The following is a 13,437-nucleotide window of genomic DNA, read 5'->3' on the forward strand; positions in this document are numbered from 1 at the left end:
TATAAAATGTGTTTATGCATATATTTTTGCGTAACATTTAAATTTATTAAGTAAACATGAAAATAAAAATAAATACATGACCTGTAAAGTTTCAGATCTTAAAGATACACTATACTGTATAACTTTTTGAATCTAAGGCAAGCAGTTGAAATATACACCAAGAAGAGCTAGACAATAAAAGAAAACAATTAAAATTACACTTTATGAAAAATTTATTTGAGTAAAAATTCTTTGTATTAAAAATTAACAATGACTTACAATCTGAAATACAAAAGTGAAAATTTTTTCTTAACGGATATAATAAAATATTCTGTATTGCACATTAAGATAGAAATAACTATTTTTTAAAATAACAAAAGAATTATTTATAAAATTAAATAAAAATATCAACATGTAGATATTTAAACATTTTCTGAAAATAGAAGTATGTTTACTGAGTTTAAAATAATAATATAGAGAATAAGTTCAAAAGTCTGACCAATTACAATATATACAAGTATAAATAATAAAAACCAGTATTGCACATTAGGATAGAAATAATTATATTTTAAAATAAAAGAATTTTTTATAAAATTAAATAAAAATATCAACATGATAATATTTAAACATTTTCTGAAAATAGAAGTATGTTTACTGAGTTTAAAATAATAATATAGAGAATTCTCGAATTTTAAGTTCAAAAGTCTGACCAATACAATATACAAGCATAAATGATTAAAAAAAATTAATTTGTATATAAAAACCAGTATTGAAAATGACACAATATTTTAACATTTTCAAACAATTTTTGTAAATATTATATTATCTATACACAAAATCAATATACGTATATTTCAATAAATTATCAATGAGAGAAAAAGCTCAATATGAACAAAAGAATAAATATCTAAACATCAATCATGAAATTTTTCCAAGGTAGATTGTTAATGAATATCATTAAAACAATTTTATTAACTAAATTACACTACAAAAAAATAATTCAATGAACAAAAACTTGATTTTAACAAAATTAATTTGAAACCTAACAGCAAACACAATATTCTGTATTACAAAATAGAAAAAGATCATTAGAATACCTTTTTACTTTTTATAAAAATATTTCTTTTGAATAAAATGTTTTTATTTTAATTTCATTTCAAGGTGTGCTTGTCTTTTTCTATAATATTTAGACTTTCAGTAATTGAAATATAATTAAAATATATTAAAACTATATTTATCTAAATTACAATAAATCTAATCAATTAAAATGTAATTATCAAGGTCTTTGGGACTGTTGTTATAAGCCTGTTGTTATATTGATCATTACCTTAGTTCAAGGAAATTTAAAAATCAAATAACCGTTTATGATTATTTTTCGTTATTTTTTGAAGAAGAACACTAGCAGAGATAAAAAGTTTTTTTTTAAAAAAATTATGAATTTGATGCCATTTGATTTTCTCAACTCTGATCAATTTAATAGATTCAAAACACATTACTCTAAAACAAATAAGAAAAGATAAAAATGGATAATACATTTTTAACACTAAGTTTTTGAATGCCAAAGCAAATGTTTTTATTTTATTAACAGAATAACAAGATAAACATTTTACTGAATAAAAAATATACAAAAATCTGGGGCTGAAATTAAAAACAAAAAGTAATAAAATGAGTTGTTTTTTTTAAAATAACCTTTGTTATAATAAAAGCAAATTATTTTTTTTAATTAAATATTAACAAAAATAATTCACTTTGAAACAAATATATACGTATTTTTCACTTTAAACTAAGCAACAACTTTTAAAAAACAAACACTTTTTTTATAATAAAAATTATTCAAATGAAATAACAAAATGATATATTGTTAAATCTGTAAGTCCTTATGCAGTAAAATGATATATTTTTCTTCTATATTTAAACTTCTTTTATAATAACAAGTATTTCTGTATGCTTAGTTGTAATAAATGATAACAAGTATTCATGTGTGCTTGTAGTTTGCATCCACTGCTACGCATGATACATGGAATATTTTAGGTTTGAATAAGATTTAAATCAAAATCATTTTTAGTAGTTTTAAGACTAAGATATAATATTTTAATCACATCTAAAACTATTTCAAGATGAATAAAATGGAATAATACTATATTAAAAGCAAAAAAGATTAAATTTAAAAAGCAAGTATACTATTAGAAGTTATTAATGAACTTCAGTAAACTAATAGCATAAAATCATATAAAATGTTAAATACAAAATATGATTAAAAAACATCCACAGCAAACAACATAAAATAATATAATCACGCAAACCTAAATTAAAAACTGGTAAAAGTGATTTATAAATGTAAACAAAAAACTTTAATCTGTATTATATCTGATTAATGGGGCAAAGTAAAACCAAACAAGATTTTTCCATGAGAATTTTAAATGTGAAGGCACAGGTTGCATGGAAGAGATGTTGCAGTCTCGATTTGTATAACAACTTGTACAACGTGCTTTTTTTAATGTCAGAACTGGTTTAGTACCACCAACATTAAAATCTAATCTTCCAACCACTTCAAGAGCATCACCTTCTTTCAAAGTTTTTACAAAAGGTGTGCATGCATGATCAGTAATGAGGAAAACTTCAGGAGAAGTTCTTGATGATATTTCTACAGTGATTTGATACAAATAAGTATCCAAATTGTGCAAATGACACTGACTTACATTTAAAGATTTATACATTTTACAATGTTCGCCTTGTAATGATGTTTTTTCGCTTGAATTGCAGAGCACATAATTCTCTCCCAGGGCACAAACAAACCAGCTATGCAAAGGCTCTGGTAATATATTTGCAAATATTTGCAAGTTATTATGAACTTCAATCAAATCTATAGAAGTAACAGTTCCTTCTAAAGTTACATCTCTTCCTTTTAAAGGCAAGCAAGATATCTGAACTTCAGCTGTATTAGTTCTATACCAAGCATTATGATGACAATAGGATTGATATTTTTCCCATGGTATAGCTGTATCAATAGTGCCCACATTTGGAGTCTGAGGCCTTAAAGCCTGAAAAGAGGAGGCCAAAATAACAGAACAAACAATAAAGGACCATATTTTACTCTCATGTGAAATTTTGAGCTTTTTGATGATTATAAAGCTTAAGAAATACATAAATACAAATATCAAGCCAAAAATAAATAATTCAACTTTAAAATAATCTTGAGTTCTAAAAATAATTAGAAAACAGTATAAAATCAAAGTAAATAAAAAGCCAGTGTAATTTGACAAAAGTAAGATAGCAAGCCAAGAAAAAACACTAAAAATCTGTTGAGAAGACATAGTGTTTGAAAGATGGATACATGCCAAATTCATCCACGTAAGAGACATTAAATGAGGCAGTAAGACTGACCTACTTTCCTTTCCCATTTTAAAATATAAGTATGGTAAAACAAAAGGTAAGGCTAAGCAAGAAATAAAACTAATATGTAAATAGAGATTATTTGCTATTGTATAATCAAATTGAAAATTAAGATAGGAGCCAATGTTGTTGAATGAACTTTGGATGATGTTAGCTTTATATAAACAAGTCAGAACATTTAAAATTAAAGATATATTAACATAATATCTTTTTTGATCTATAGTACGGTCCATTAGAACCATAAGAAAAAAACATAAAAACCCAATGTCTGTGAATGTAGCAGAAATTGGATTACTAGGTAAGAAAGCAATGTAAAAAAATGAAGCAAAAAAGAAAGTAAGCAAAGGATAGGTAGTTTTCAAAGAATATTTTTCCCTAATTTCTTGAGACTTGATGTTTGGCTCAAAATACTTTATCAGATGTAGCCATCTTTTTAAATTATTTCCACCGAAATTAATATTTATAACAAAGCAAGTACAAGACAACATAATCACCAGACACAAAGATGATTTCAACCAAATGTGAATCTCCTGACACACAATATTACCTGGCACCAGAAAAACAGAGAAAAATGACAGTATAATCATCAAAATAATCAAAGCTGATAATCGTAAAGAAGAAAGATTGAAAATTAAATTTTCCAGAGATTTCATAATCAAATCCCAAACAATATGAAGATATTTTGTGGACAGCCAACTTTTATACTCTGAATAATTTATCACTTGTTTCAGAGACACCAGAGGAACATTACCCTCTAAACAGGTCTGGACAGAACTCACAACTTCACTGAAAGAAACACACTTTTGATCCTGAGAACTTTCCTCAATTTTCGTTTGGCATAATGTTTCAGAAATCATTTGAGATGAATTGTCTTTAGATTCATCGCATAAGTTTTCGGGGTTTTTTCTTTGAAAGATTAGTTCAATTTTATCACCGAAAATGTCTGATGGAATCAATTCCTCGGTATCGCTCATTATAGCACGGTATATAGAAAATGCGATTTTTCGAGCAAATTTTTCTTCTTTGCTAAACCTAAGGCACTTTTCAATTTCAGAACAGTTCACAGCATTTATACCAACGCCAGTTTTAAAGCACTCTTCTAAGAGTAAGAAAGCTTCTTCTTGCCCAGTTTTGACAGCTTGGAGCAGCCAATAAATTGCTGATTGAGCATTGAAGTCTCGTTCCGCAGGACAGTTAGATACTACAGTCAATAAATACTTAGCCAACGTAATTTGAGATTCTTTACAACCGTCCTTTGCTAAAGTGTGCCTTAGTCGAATTGTACTATCCGCACCGGAGATACAAGGATTCTCTCGATGCAAGAGTAAAGATCTGTAAATAGATTCAGCTTCGTGTAGTTCTGCCATCACGTTGGTCCTCTTTTTTTTTTTACTCATGCTTCGATACGAAGCTTGGAACAAAGTGTAAATATAACTTTCAGAAAAATTCATAAAAAAGACCAAGGGGGAAAACATCTGCATCCTAAAAATATCAACGAAACACTTTCAAATTACCTTCTGCTAAAATTCTTTACTGTTGCCAACTGTGCATAGAAATTGGGTACATGATGTGTCGTCATAGGAGTTTCATAGATATAAGGAACCCGAAAGAGGAAGTGAAGGTCCTATCTTCCCGGTGGCAACGAAAAATGGGTTACTTTTTTCAATCATCGTGGCGACTTTTTCTATCTGTTAAATCGCCACATCGCCAGTGTTCGTGTGCATATTTGTTGTGATGGCTTGTTAATTTCACGTGTAGAAATTTTGCTGCATGGGATAGCTAACTAATCTGTTGTGGTAAGTAAAAATTATTAATATATTAATTTTATGTAATCATTTTATTTATTATTAGCTAATTAAAAGTGAAAACATTGCATAAATGTTTATATATTACGTTCTATAATGCGTGAACATCATTCTCGTGTTATTTTTCAATGAGAATGAATTTTATAATGCATTTGTAACTCTACTCTACTAGAAAATTATTTTTATATGCTTAGCATTAATTGATTGAGTGGTTATTGTTTAAAAAATTCGTTAAATAATTTTTGCTGAGGAAAATTTCTGATAACCTAAATGTTTTCATATTGGAATATTTATTCTAACGAAGGTTTTAGTAAAATCAGCGTTAATATAGCGAATAATAATTTTAAGAAATTATATAGTTTGTTATTTATGTATAATAATAAATGAACTTATATGGAGATAAATGCTTGTGTTTTGTGCTGTTTGTCATTAGAATACAAACAGCACATACTAAATTTTATTATACGATACTAAATTTTATATTATGAATAGTTTATAATAAGGAATATTTAAATACGAAGGTTGTATTTAGCTATATTAAGAAAAGGTGGTGATTAAAGTAACGAGTATTTTAGATCTACAATTCATCTTTATATATTTCTAAATTTCCTAGCAACTATCATAGGAATTGTATGCCTTGCATTCAAAATTGATAGATGAGATTAATGTATTTAAAATAAATTAGTTAACTCTAAAAAAGAGTAGCAACATATTGGGATTTTTTGTCACTGTGACAAATTTATCTCTTTTGATGTTGTAATTTTTTAATACTAGTATTGTTAATGTTACTTTTTTTTCTCTAGTGGTTCATGATTTGATTCATATATAGGAATGACTGGAAGCACGTCTGTGTACCACATACAGTTGGCTGATCGTGGAGAAGATAAACTTGGTGAAACAATAGCTAGAGAACTGCCTATTTGGATAGTTTATTAAACTTTCTATAGGGTGACCCGGGGTAATTCACGATCACTCTGTTTCTGGGGTAAATAATGATCACCTAAGTTTTATTTTTAAAAAAAATTATTTTTTTTTTAAAAAAATTATTTTTTTTAAGTTTAAGACACGGACAAGAATGCTTGTACACTTTACTAAAGTATAACTACATTTACTTAATAATAATTTTTTGTTTAATCTAACAAAATAAGTATCTTTTAAACTGCTTTCTGTATTTTCCATTTCAAAGATTAGTTTCAAAATGTGCACATTTCTGCAAAGATCCCCCTCCTTCTCTTAATAATAAATATTTTGAGTCACTTTCTTTTTCTTTGATATAAAAGTAGTGTAAGCTTTTGTTTAATTGTTTCACATCTACTGTAAACATTATAATTGATTATAGGAAACTATATCAAATGTTGCCCCCTACAGATGGGGTAATTATTGATCACTGGGGTAATTCCTGATCATTGTCATTTCTTCTTATAAATAGTATATGAAATAGCTTATAAATACCTAATTGTCTTTTCTTAAATAACAGTTCATATTTATTAAGTGGAACAACTATAAAATATATTTTAACTGTCATCACAAAATTTGTTTTTAACTGTATACAAGACTGTATTCTGATTTGCACCATTTCTGGTTTGTTTTACCTTGCTTCTATCTTAATTTTATGTGTGTACATCGTTAGAATAATTTTTAAGTTTATAAATTAGCCTAGTATAACTGTTAGAATAATTTTTAAGTTAATGAATTAGCCTAGTATAAATATGGTGAGAAATTATAAGCCCCTAAAAAGGATACTAAGCTTCTAGAAAACAAAATTAGTGAATTTCTTTTAATGATTGAAAATGAAAATTTCAGTGTGAGAGCTGCTGCCAGAGCTGTTGACATACCCTACTTAACTTTACACTTTCCCTTAATGAAGTTAAAAAATCCAGCAAAAGTAACACCTGTGGGAACTCTCTTATATTTCAGAAGAACATGAGAATGAGTTGGCTGATTGCCTAAAATGTATGGCACGATGCAAAGATTTTTGAAAATTTAAAGTGTTAATCGTTCTTCTTGCTTTTAAATAAATCATTTTATTAGCTGCTTAAACTTGTCTTTTTGGTTTATTTGTTTGATCTTGATGTCTTATTTGTTAATTACCATTATATAATTATTTTTAAACAGCCCCTTTACAATAATACTGGTGATCAGTAATTACCCCAGAAGTGATCAGGAATTACCCCAGAAATGATCAAGACCAGGGGTAATTCCTGATCACTAAAAATTTGAAATCTTTTAAATTCTAATTAGATTTTCAAACAAAAGAAGGTGGCATTGGACTCATCTCATATAGCCTCAAACTTCCAGTAAATATTAAAATTCTATTTTGAATAGTTTTTTCATAAAATAGATGTTTGCGTTTTTGATCAGGAATTACCCCAGGTCACCCTATAGATATTTTTAAAATGGTTTTCTTTTTATTGTTTTTTCCAAGTTCAGCATAACAACTAAAGCTCACTTGCAAACTTACCTAGATGTTAATTACTTTCTAGGGTATGTCATTCATTAACATTTTCAAGTACTTAAAAGTTTAAGAATGCTGACATTACTATATTATGTACCTCTTACTGCAATTAATATTGCATTGATGACATCAATAAAAGTTAAGTGACACTGACATTTTTACAGACTCCCGAAACTGGTAAGTTCCCATTTTGGGGTTAAACATTGCAGTTTTATCAAAATATTTTTAATTTAATTTTGATCTTTAAAGATATTAAAGTTTTCCGTTATGCATATATGATCAACTTAACTTCTAGAAATTTTATAATATTTATATTGCCAATTATTTATAATTTGCCCTTTATATGGATATGTTTATAAACATTTGGAGTTTTCATTATTCTCCCTTTGTTAGTTGTGTGCATATAATCATATGAAATGTAATCCGAAGTTCTGATTTTCGCAATTATTAAAAATTTAATTTGCAGTTTGGGAGTAATGTTATGGTTATTGTTTCTAATAAAAATTTAAGTATTGTTTTTAAAATTGTGCATGATTAAATGATCAAGTTATTGATGATAATTTAAGTTCTTTAACTCTTGTAATGCACATTCATGCATTGTTTCTCTGGTTCATTTTAATTAAAGCTGGAAATACAATTCTGTTAAAATTGGTTAAATAGTAACTTACAATTCTATTATAAATTATAGTAAAATGTAGTTCATTAGTCAAATAAAGTTATTGTGGAGTAAAAGTACAGTTTGTTAAAAGTGAGATTAATTTTGTGTATGAAATGTATCAACAAATATGTATTTTGTGTATCAAACAAATGCATGATCTTATTTCACAGCGTACATATAAACTCCTCTCATCTAGCATTTTTATATGGTATCATTTTTGTGTAATGAGCCTTAGTAATGGGATAAAAGTTATAAATATTGTGTTTTATGAATGTTTTTAATTGTGTAAAAGCTAGTTATTGGGACATCCAGGGGCATAACTTTTTTTCTTCTAAAATGTTCAGAGTTTTCTTTTTAAATAAATTAATAAAATCTTTTAAATATCTTTGATTGATTAAATGCCTATTAATATTGAAAATTATGAGTAAACATAACACATAATATTTCGAGTATGTTGTCAATTTTAACTGGAGAATATTGCAATTTTTCTATTTTGATAACTAGAAAAATCTCTAAAATTCCCTTTGTGTGAAATATTTACAGGGTGGCCACCCACCTGGAAAACCTTGAAAACCTGGAATTATCAGGGAATTTTTTTATACTGGAAAAAACCTGGAAATATCAGGGAAATTTGGATAAAAACCTGGAAAAATCAGGGAATTTTAAAGAAAAGCTGGAAATTTTTCTTTGATAATTTTTTTAATTTCACTAATTTAAATTATTTGCTAATTTTCTTAATTTAAATTATTTCATCCATTATACCCACTTTTTTTTACGGAAATGTATCGCCAAACAGTTGAAATGTCATCAACTTAGCAATACTTTGCTTGCATCAAAATTTGCTCCATTACAGCTGTTAAACTAGAATGCCACATAAAATTCTCCTACTGTTGCTAAACGAATGCAGAAACCTTTGACCGCTATGGGACTGTGCAATTTAGGAAAGATTCTGGTGTAGGTGGAAAAAGATTTAGGATATTAGCTTCTATTTTTAAATACTGTCTTTGGGCTGAATCCATTTATGGCTCAAGTTTGTTCCGATGCTTTGGTGGTTATTTTTATTCTCGATTTTGACAAAATGTTTTTGTATTTTTAACTTTATAAAATTCTCCAAAAATTAGTTGGTTAAATTTTATGATAATAGATTTTATATCACACTCTTTTTCTACTCCCATTCAAAGAAATCTGTGAATTATTTTTTCTGAGCAAACCAACGAATCACACATTTTTTTACAATCGCTAACAGCAATGTTTGTCGACAAATTGTTACAATTGTTGCATTAATGGCAATTTTTTCTATTTCATTTTAACCTCTTATAACATATTTTAATTTTTAAAAAAGGCTCCTTTGTTGGTCAATATATGATTTTTGATTCAAAATTTTGTACCAAAACATTAAAAAATAAATAAAAAATCTTGAAAATTGTCAAAATAAATTATTTTTTTCAAGTATGATATGTTAAAAAAATAACATTTTGAATAAAATATTTTATAATATAGACACTTTTCTTGTACACATCCTATACTTTATAAGAAAAAAGAAACAAAAACCTGGAAATTTTAAGATTTTTATCTGGAAAACCTGGAAAAATCAGGGAAATTTGAAATCTGATTCGAGTGGCCACCCTGTATTTAGTACATTCTGCTACAATTATCATAAAATTTATATTATTTCATAAAATCTACTGGATTTTTTCATATCTATGATGTCAGCTATGATTTCGCAATTTTTCAGAGGAGAGTTTCGTCAATTTGAAATATAGTTATTAAGGTTTATACTTATGTGTATGAAACGTTTTTTTTCTTCGTATGCTGGAAATTTATTTAAAGAGGAAAATCTATGCAATGAAATTCTATAAACCACATTAACTGTTACAGGTGTAAACAATAAATATTTCAGTTAAAATTTCTGCAATAAAGCAAGAATAATGAGCATTTTTCATAATTTGTCTAATTATTTAGGCAATTTAGTTCAGAACTATATTTAGGTAAATGTATTTCCTTAAATATCTTTCTATTTTTAAGTCTACTCTACTTGGTTAAGCAAACTAAAGTTGATAAATTTATTGTGTTATGTTAGTTGTAATGTTCTCAAAAGTTTTTAAAAAAAACTTCTGTTTATGCTTAAGCACATATTTATGTGTCTAAATATTTGAATCTTAAAATTATATTAAGCATTTTATATCTTGTCTTTCTCAGACTAATATTACTGTCATGCTTAGTAGGTAAGTTTAAAGATAAGTCCAATGTTCTGTATGACACAAAATTCTATAAAATGCAAAGACACATGTTTTAAGTTTTTTTTTTTTTTTTAAGATATTGTTTTAATAAACTTTGATAATCCTATAAGTAATATTTTAGAGTGTTGAACGCCTAATTAAAATTATTCATAGGCTTTAAATGAATGGCAAATATTATTTTGAATTTTTGTTTTATTTTCACTTGCACATTATTTGTGAAAAAAAAATTCTTTTTTTTTTTTTCTTTTGAAAACCCAGACAAAATTTAATAATTTTCTCTTCTAAACTAGTTTCTTTAAGCACGTAAAATATAACGTTAAAAATTAATAAAATAGATTTTCATATAGAATTATTGGGTGAATTATGTTAAACTTCCATTTTTAAATTAGATGTTTATTGTAAATGACAGTTTCTTGGATTGGGTAGATTTACATAATAAGTTTTTTCTAGCCTGACAAGAGCTTACTGGTACTATTTGAATGTAATGTTTGGAGAAGCTACCACTAAGTAATAATTTTTAAAGCCGTCCTATCAAGGAAAGAATCCTCATGTGCAAAATTCTTATTAATATTTGTTATTTGTATCTAAAACTATTTTTTGTATGCTTATTAATACATTTATTTGAGATTATGCATTTAGGTGAAGTGTATTTAAGTTGTGATGTCTGTCTGCTGAAATTTCAGAAAAATGAAAAACTGTGCAACTATTTTATTAAATAAAGTTTTAAATTGTTCATGTAACCAGTAGTAATTTTGACTTCTTTCATTTATTATAGCTTCGTACTTAAAAAAAAATTTATTGAAGTAAAAATTCATACCCAATGCAGCTACGAGAAGTTGATTACAGTATCTTTGTACAATAAATAAATAAAATATTTATATATAATTTTAAAATATTTATATATAAAATATAATATATTTTATATATATATATATATATATATATATATATATATATATATATATATATATTTCTTGTAAATAATGCTTAAAATATTTAATTGAAAAAATCTGCTGAGATATGTTTTGAGTTATCACTTTTGAAATATGAAAACAGTGTGTAAATGTCAATTTGCGATATCTACCAACTTAAAATTCTACACTTTTAAATTTTATTAATTTTTATTGCAATTTTTCAGATAAATTTTCTATCCTATTTCCTTTATCAATATTAGTGCATTTAAGCGTTTGATCTTCAGGTAATGAAGTAATTTGGGAAATTCTATACAAAATGCAATCAGATCCATTAAAATGGAACAATTGCTCAGTAATAACTCTACTTGGGACAATTTCTCTGCTTCTGAGCAAAAATTTAACACCTAGAACACTTTTCAGAAGAATACAAAATACTTATAAAAAAAAAAGCATAATACACTCTGAAAATAAAGGTTTTACTTTTTTCTTATGGCACATTTCAATAAAATTATTTTTTCTCTTGTGAAATAATGGATGTGGAATTTTTTAAAATAGCCTTGAAATATTTGAAGTATTTTGTATGCAATTTTTCTTTAATTTATTAAAAGTAATTAATTATGATGTTCTAAAATAAATTCAGGAAACATTTACAAGTTCAGACCATATATATATATACAGCTGATTTTTATAACCATTTTGAGTGTAAAAGGGGTTCTCTAAATCTTGTTTTTAATTTATAATTTTAGAATTGTTTTCAAAAATAAAGCCAGAATTAACATTAGCGGTCGCAGATTACTTTTCAAACAAGGAAGAAAATAAGCTTTTTGAAATCTGGTGAATCATCATTGAGGAAAGCAGGATTAAATTTAAACCTGATATTCAAACATTTGCCTTTCACATCCTCCCGGTTTTCTTAAGCAATTTACCAGATTTTATTGTTTTAAAATTTCGTATTAATGATTTTTCAGATTTTCATAACGTTTCTGCGTTAGTTTTGTTGAACTTTATTTAGCAACGCATGTATGAGTTTTCATTTAATTTTGCGCATCCTAAAAAAGAATATTAAAAACTGTGGTATCGGAGCTTCTTATATATGAGCTTATCAAAATATATGATAGCATATATATAAAAACTTTAGCTCAAATAATTAAGTAAGATTACAAAGAGTTTTAAAATTTTGTTAAATATTCTTCCCCAAACCATTGAATCAAATAAATTTTCTAAAAATGTTACTATTCCGTTCTCACCTTTTACCTGATGCGTGTAGAAGATTCGCATCATAATATATATTTGTAATTATTAGGTTTAAGATATCGATAAAAACTAAGAAAATACTTAATTATGGATCGCATTTTTCTATTATCCTTTGTATTTTGAAGCATTTTGCAATCTGATCCTTTCTACATACGCTGCTTCTCCAAATTATTTGACGGTCTAATAAAGTATTTTAGAATACATTCGATGCAAATGTGTCAAAAAATTTCACGCGACGTATAAAATTAACCAGTAAATAAATATAAAAAAGATATTTTGTTTCATATTAACTTTATTTCAACAATGGTTAAAAAATATAATAAACGCAGCGGGAACAATTTTTCGAAGAGACATTTTTTTTTTTTTTTAGAAACTAGTTAATTTTAGATAAATAATCTCTTTGTCGAGAACAATCAAAATGTAAAAAAGCTAAATACAGTTTTTTTTCATTCATAACTTATTTCCAAACAGTTTTGAGAAAAATAAAGACATTTCATCTCATACATTTATTATTTAACCGTGTAATTTTTAGATATGGAATGTCCTTAAAAGCTAAAAGAGTAAAATTGCATAATCTGCCACTTAATATTGTTATGCATTTGACGCAATCCGGTCTTATAAAGTCGAAACGAAATTTTTTTAAAGTTATTTGATAATGAAATAAAATAGTTTTCAACACCAGCCTTTGCTGAAATTTTAAAAAAAAATCGTACGCCATATTTCACACTAATTAGTAGTA

General features: G+C 26.3%; 1 protein-coding gene and 1 long non-coding RNA gene across 7 annotated transcripts; one reads left to right on the forward strand and one right to left on the reverse strand.

Moving 5' to 3' along the window:
• Nucleotides 1–194: 194 nt before the first annotated feature.
• wfs1 (wolframin ER transmembrane glycoprotein wfs1) lies at nucleotides 195–4,925 on the reverse strand. The gene has a single exon (XM_016068998.5). It carries the CDS (start codon nucleotides 4,851–4,853, stop codon nucleotides 2,331–2,333), a length of 2,523 nt encoding a protein of 840 aa, XP_015924484.1. The 5' UTR covers nucleotides 4,854–4,925; the 3' UTR covers nucleotides 195–2,330.
• Nucleotides 4,926–5,013: 88 nt separating this feature from the next.
• On the forward strand, nucleotides 5,014–11,270 carry LOC147801150 (uncharacterized). 6 transcript variants are annotated; one of them, XR_015430575.1, is made up of 4 exons: nucleotides 5,014–5,168; nucleotides 5,981–7,809; nucleotides 10,490–10,515; nucleotides 10,981–11,270. It is a non-coding gene; the product is annotated as an uncharacterized LOC147801150 (long non-coding RNA). The 6 variants fall into 6 exon arrangements; XR_015430572.1 differs by having other exon boundaries at nucleotides 5,981–10,515; XR_015430571.1 differs by having other exon boundaries at nucleotides 10,490–11,270.
• Nucleotides 11,271–13,437: the final 2,167 nt, after the last annotated feature.

Source organism: Parasteatoda tepidariorum, chromosome 11 (genome assembly GCF_982258835.1).
Source record: "Parasteatoda tepidariorum strain Cologne lab strain chromosome 11, Ptep-v5.0, whole genome shotgun sequence".
Classification (NCBI taxonomy): Eukaryota; Metazoa; Arthropoda; class Arachnida; order Araneae; family Theridiidae; genus Parasteatoda; species Parasteatoda tepidariorum.

Coding starts and splice junctions, on each gene's coding strand:
- wfs1 (XM_016068998.5), bottom strand. CDS start 4,853: ATGCAGATGTTTTCCCCCTTGGTCTTTTTTATGAATTTTTCTGAAAGT.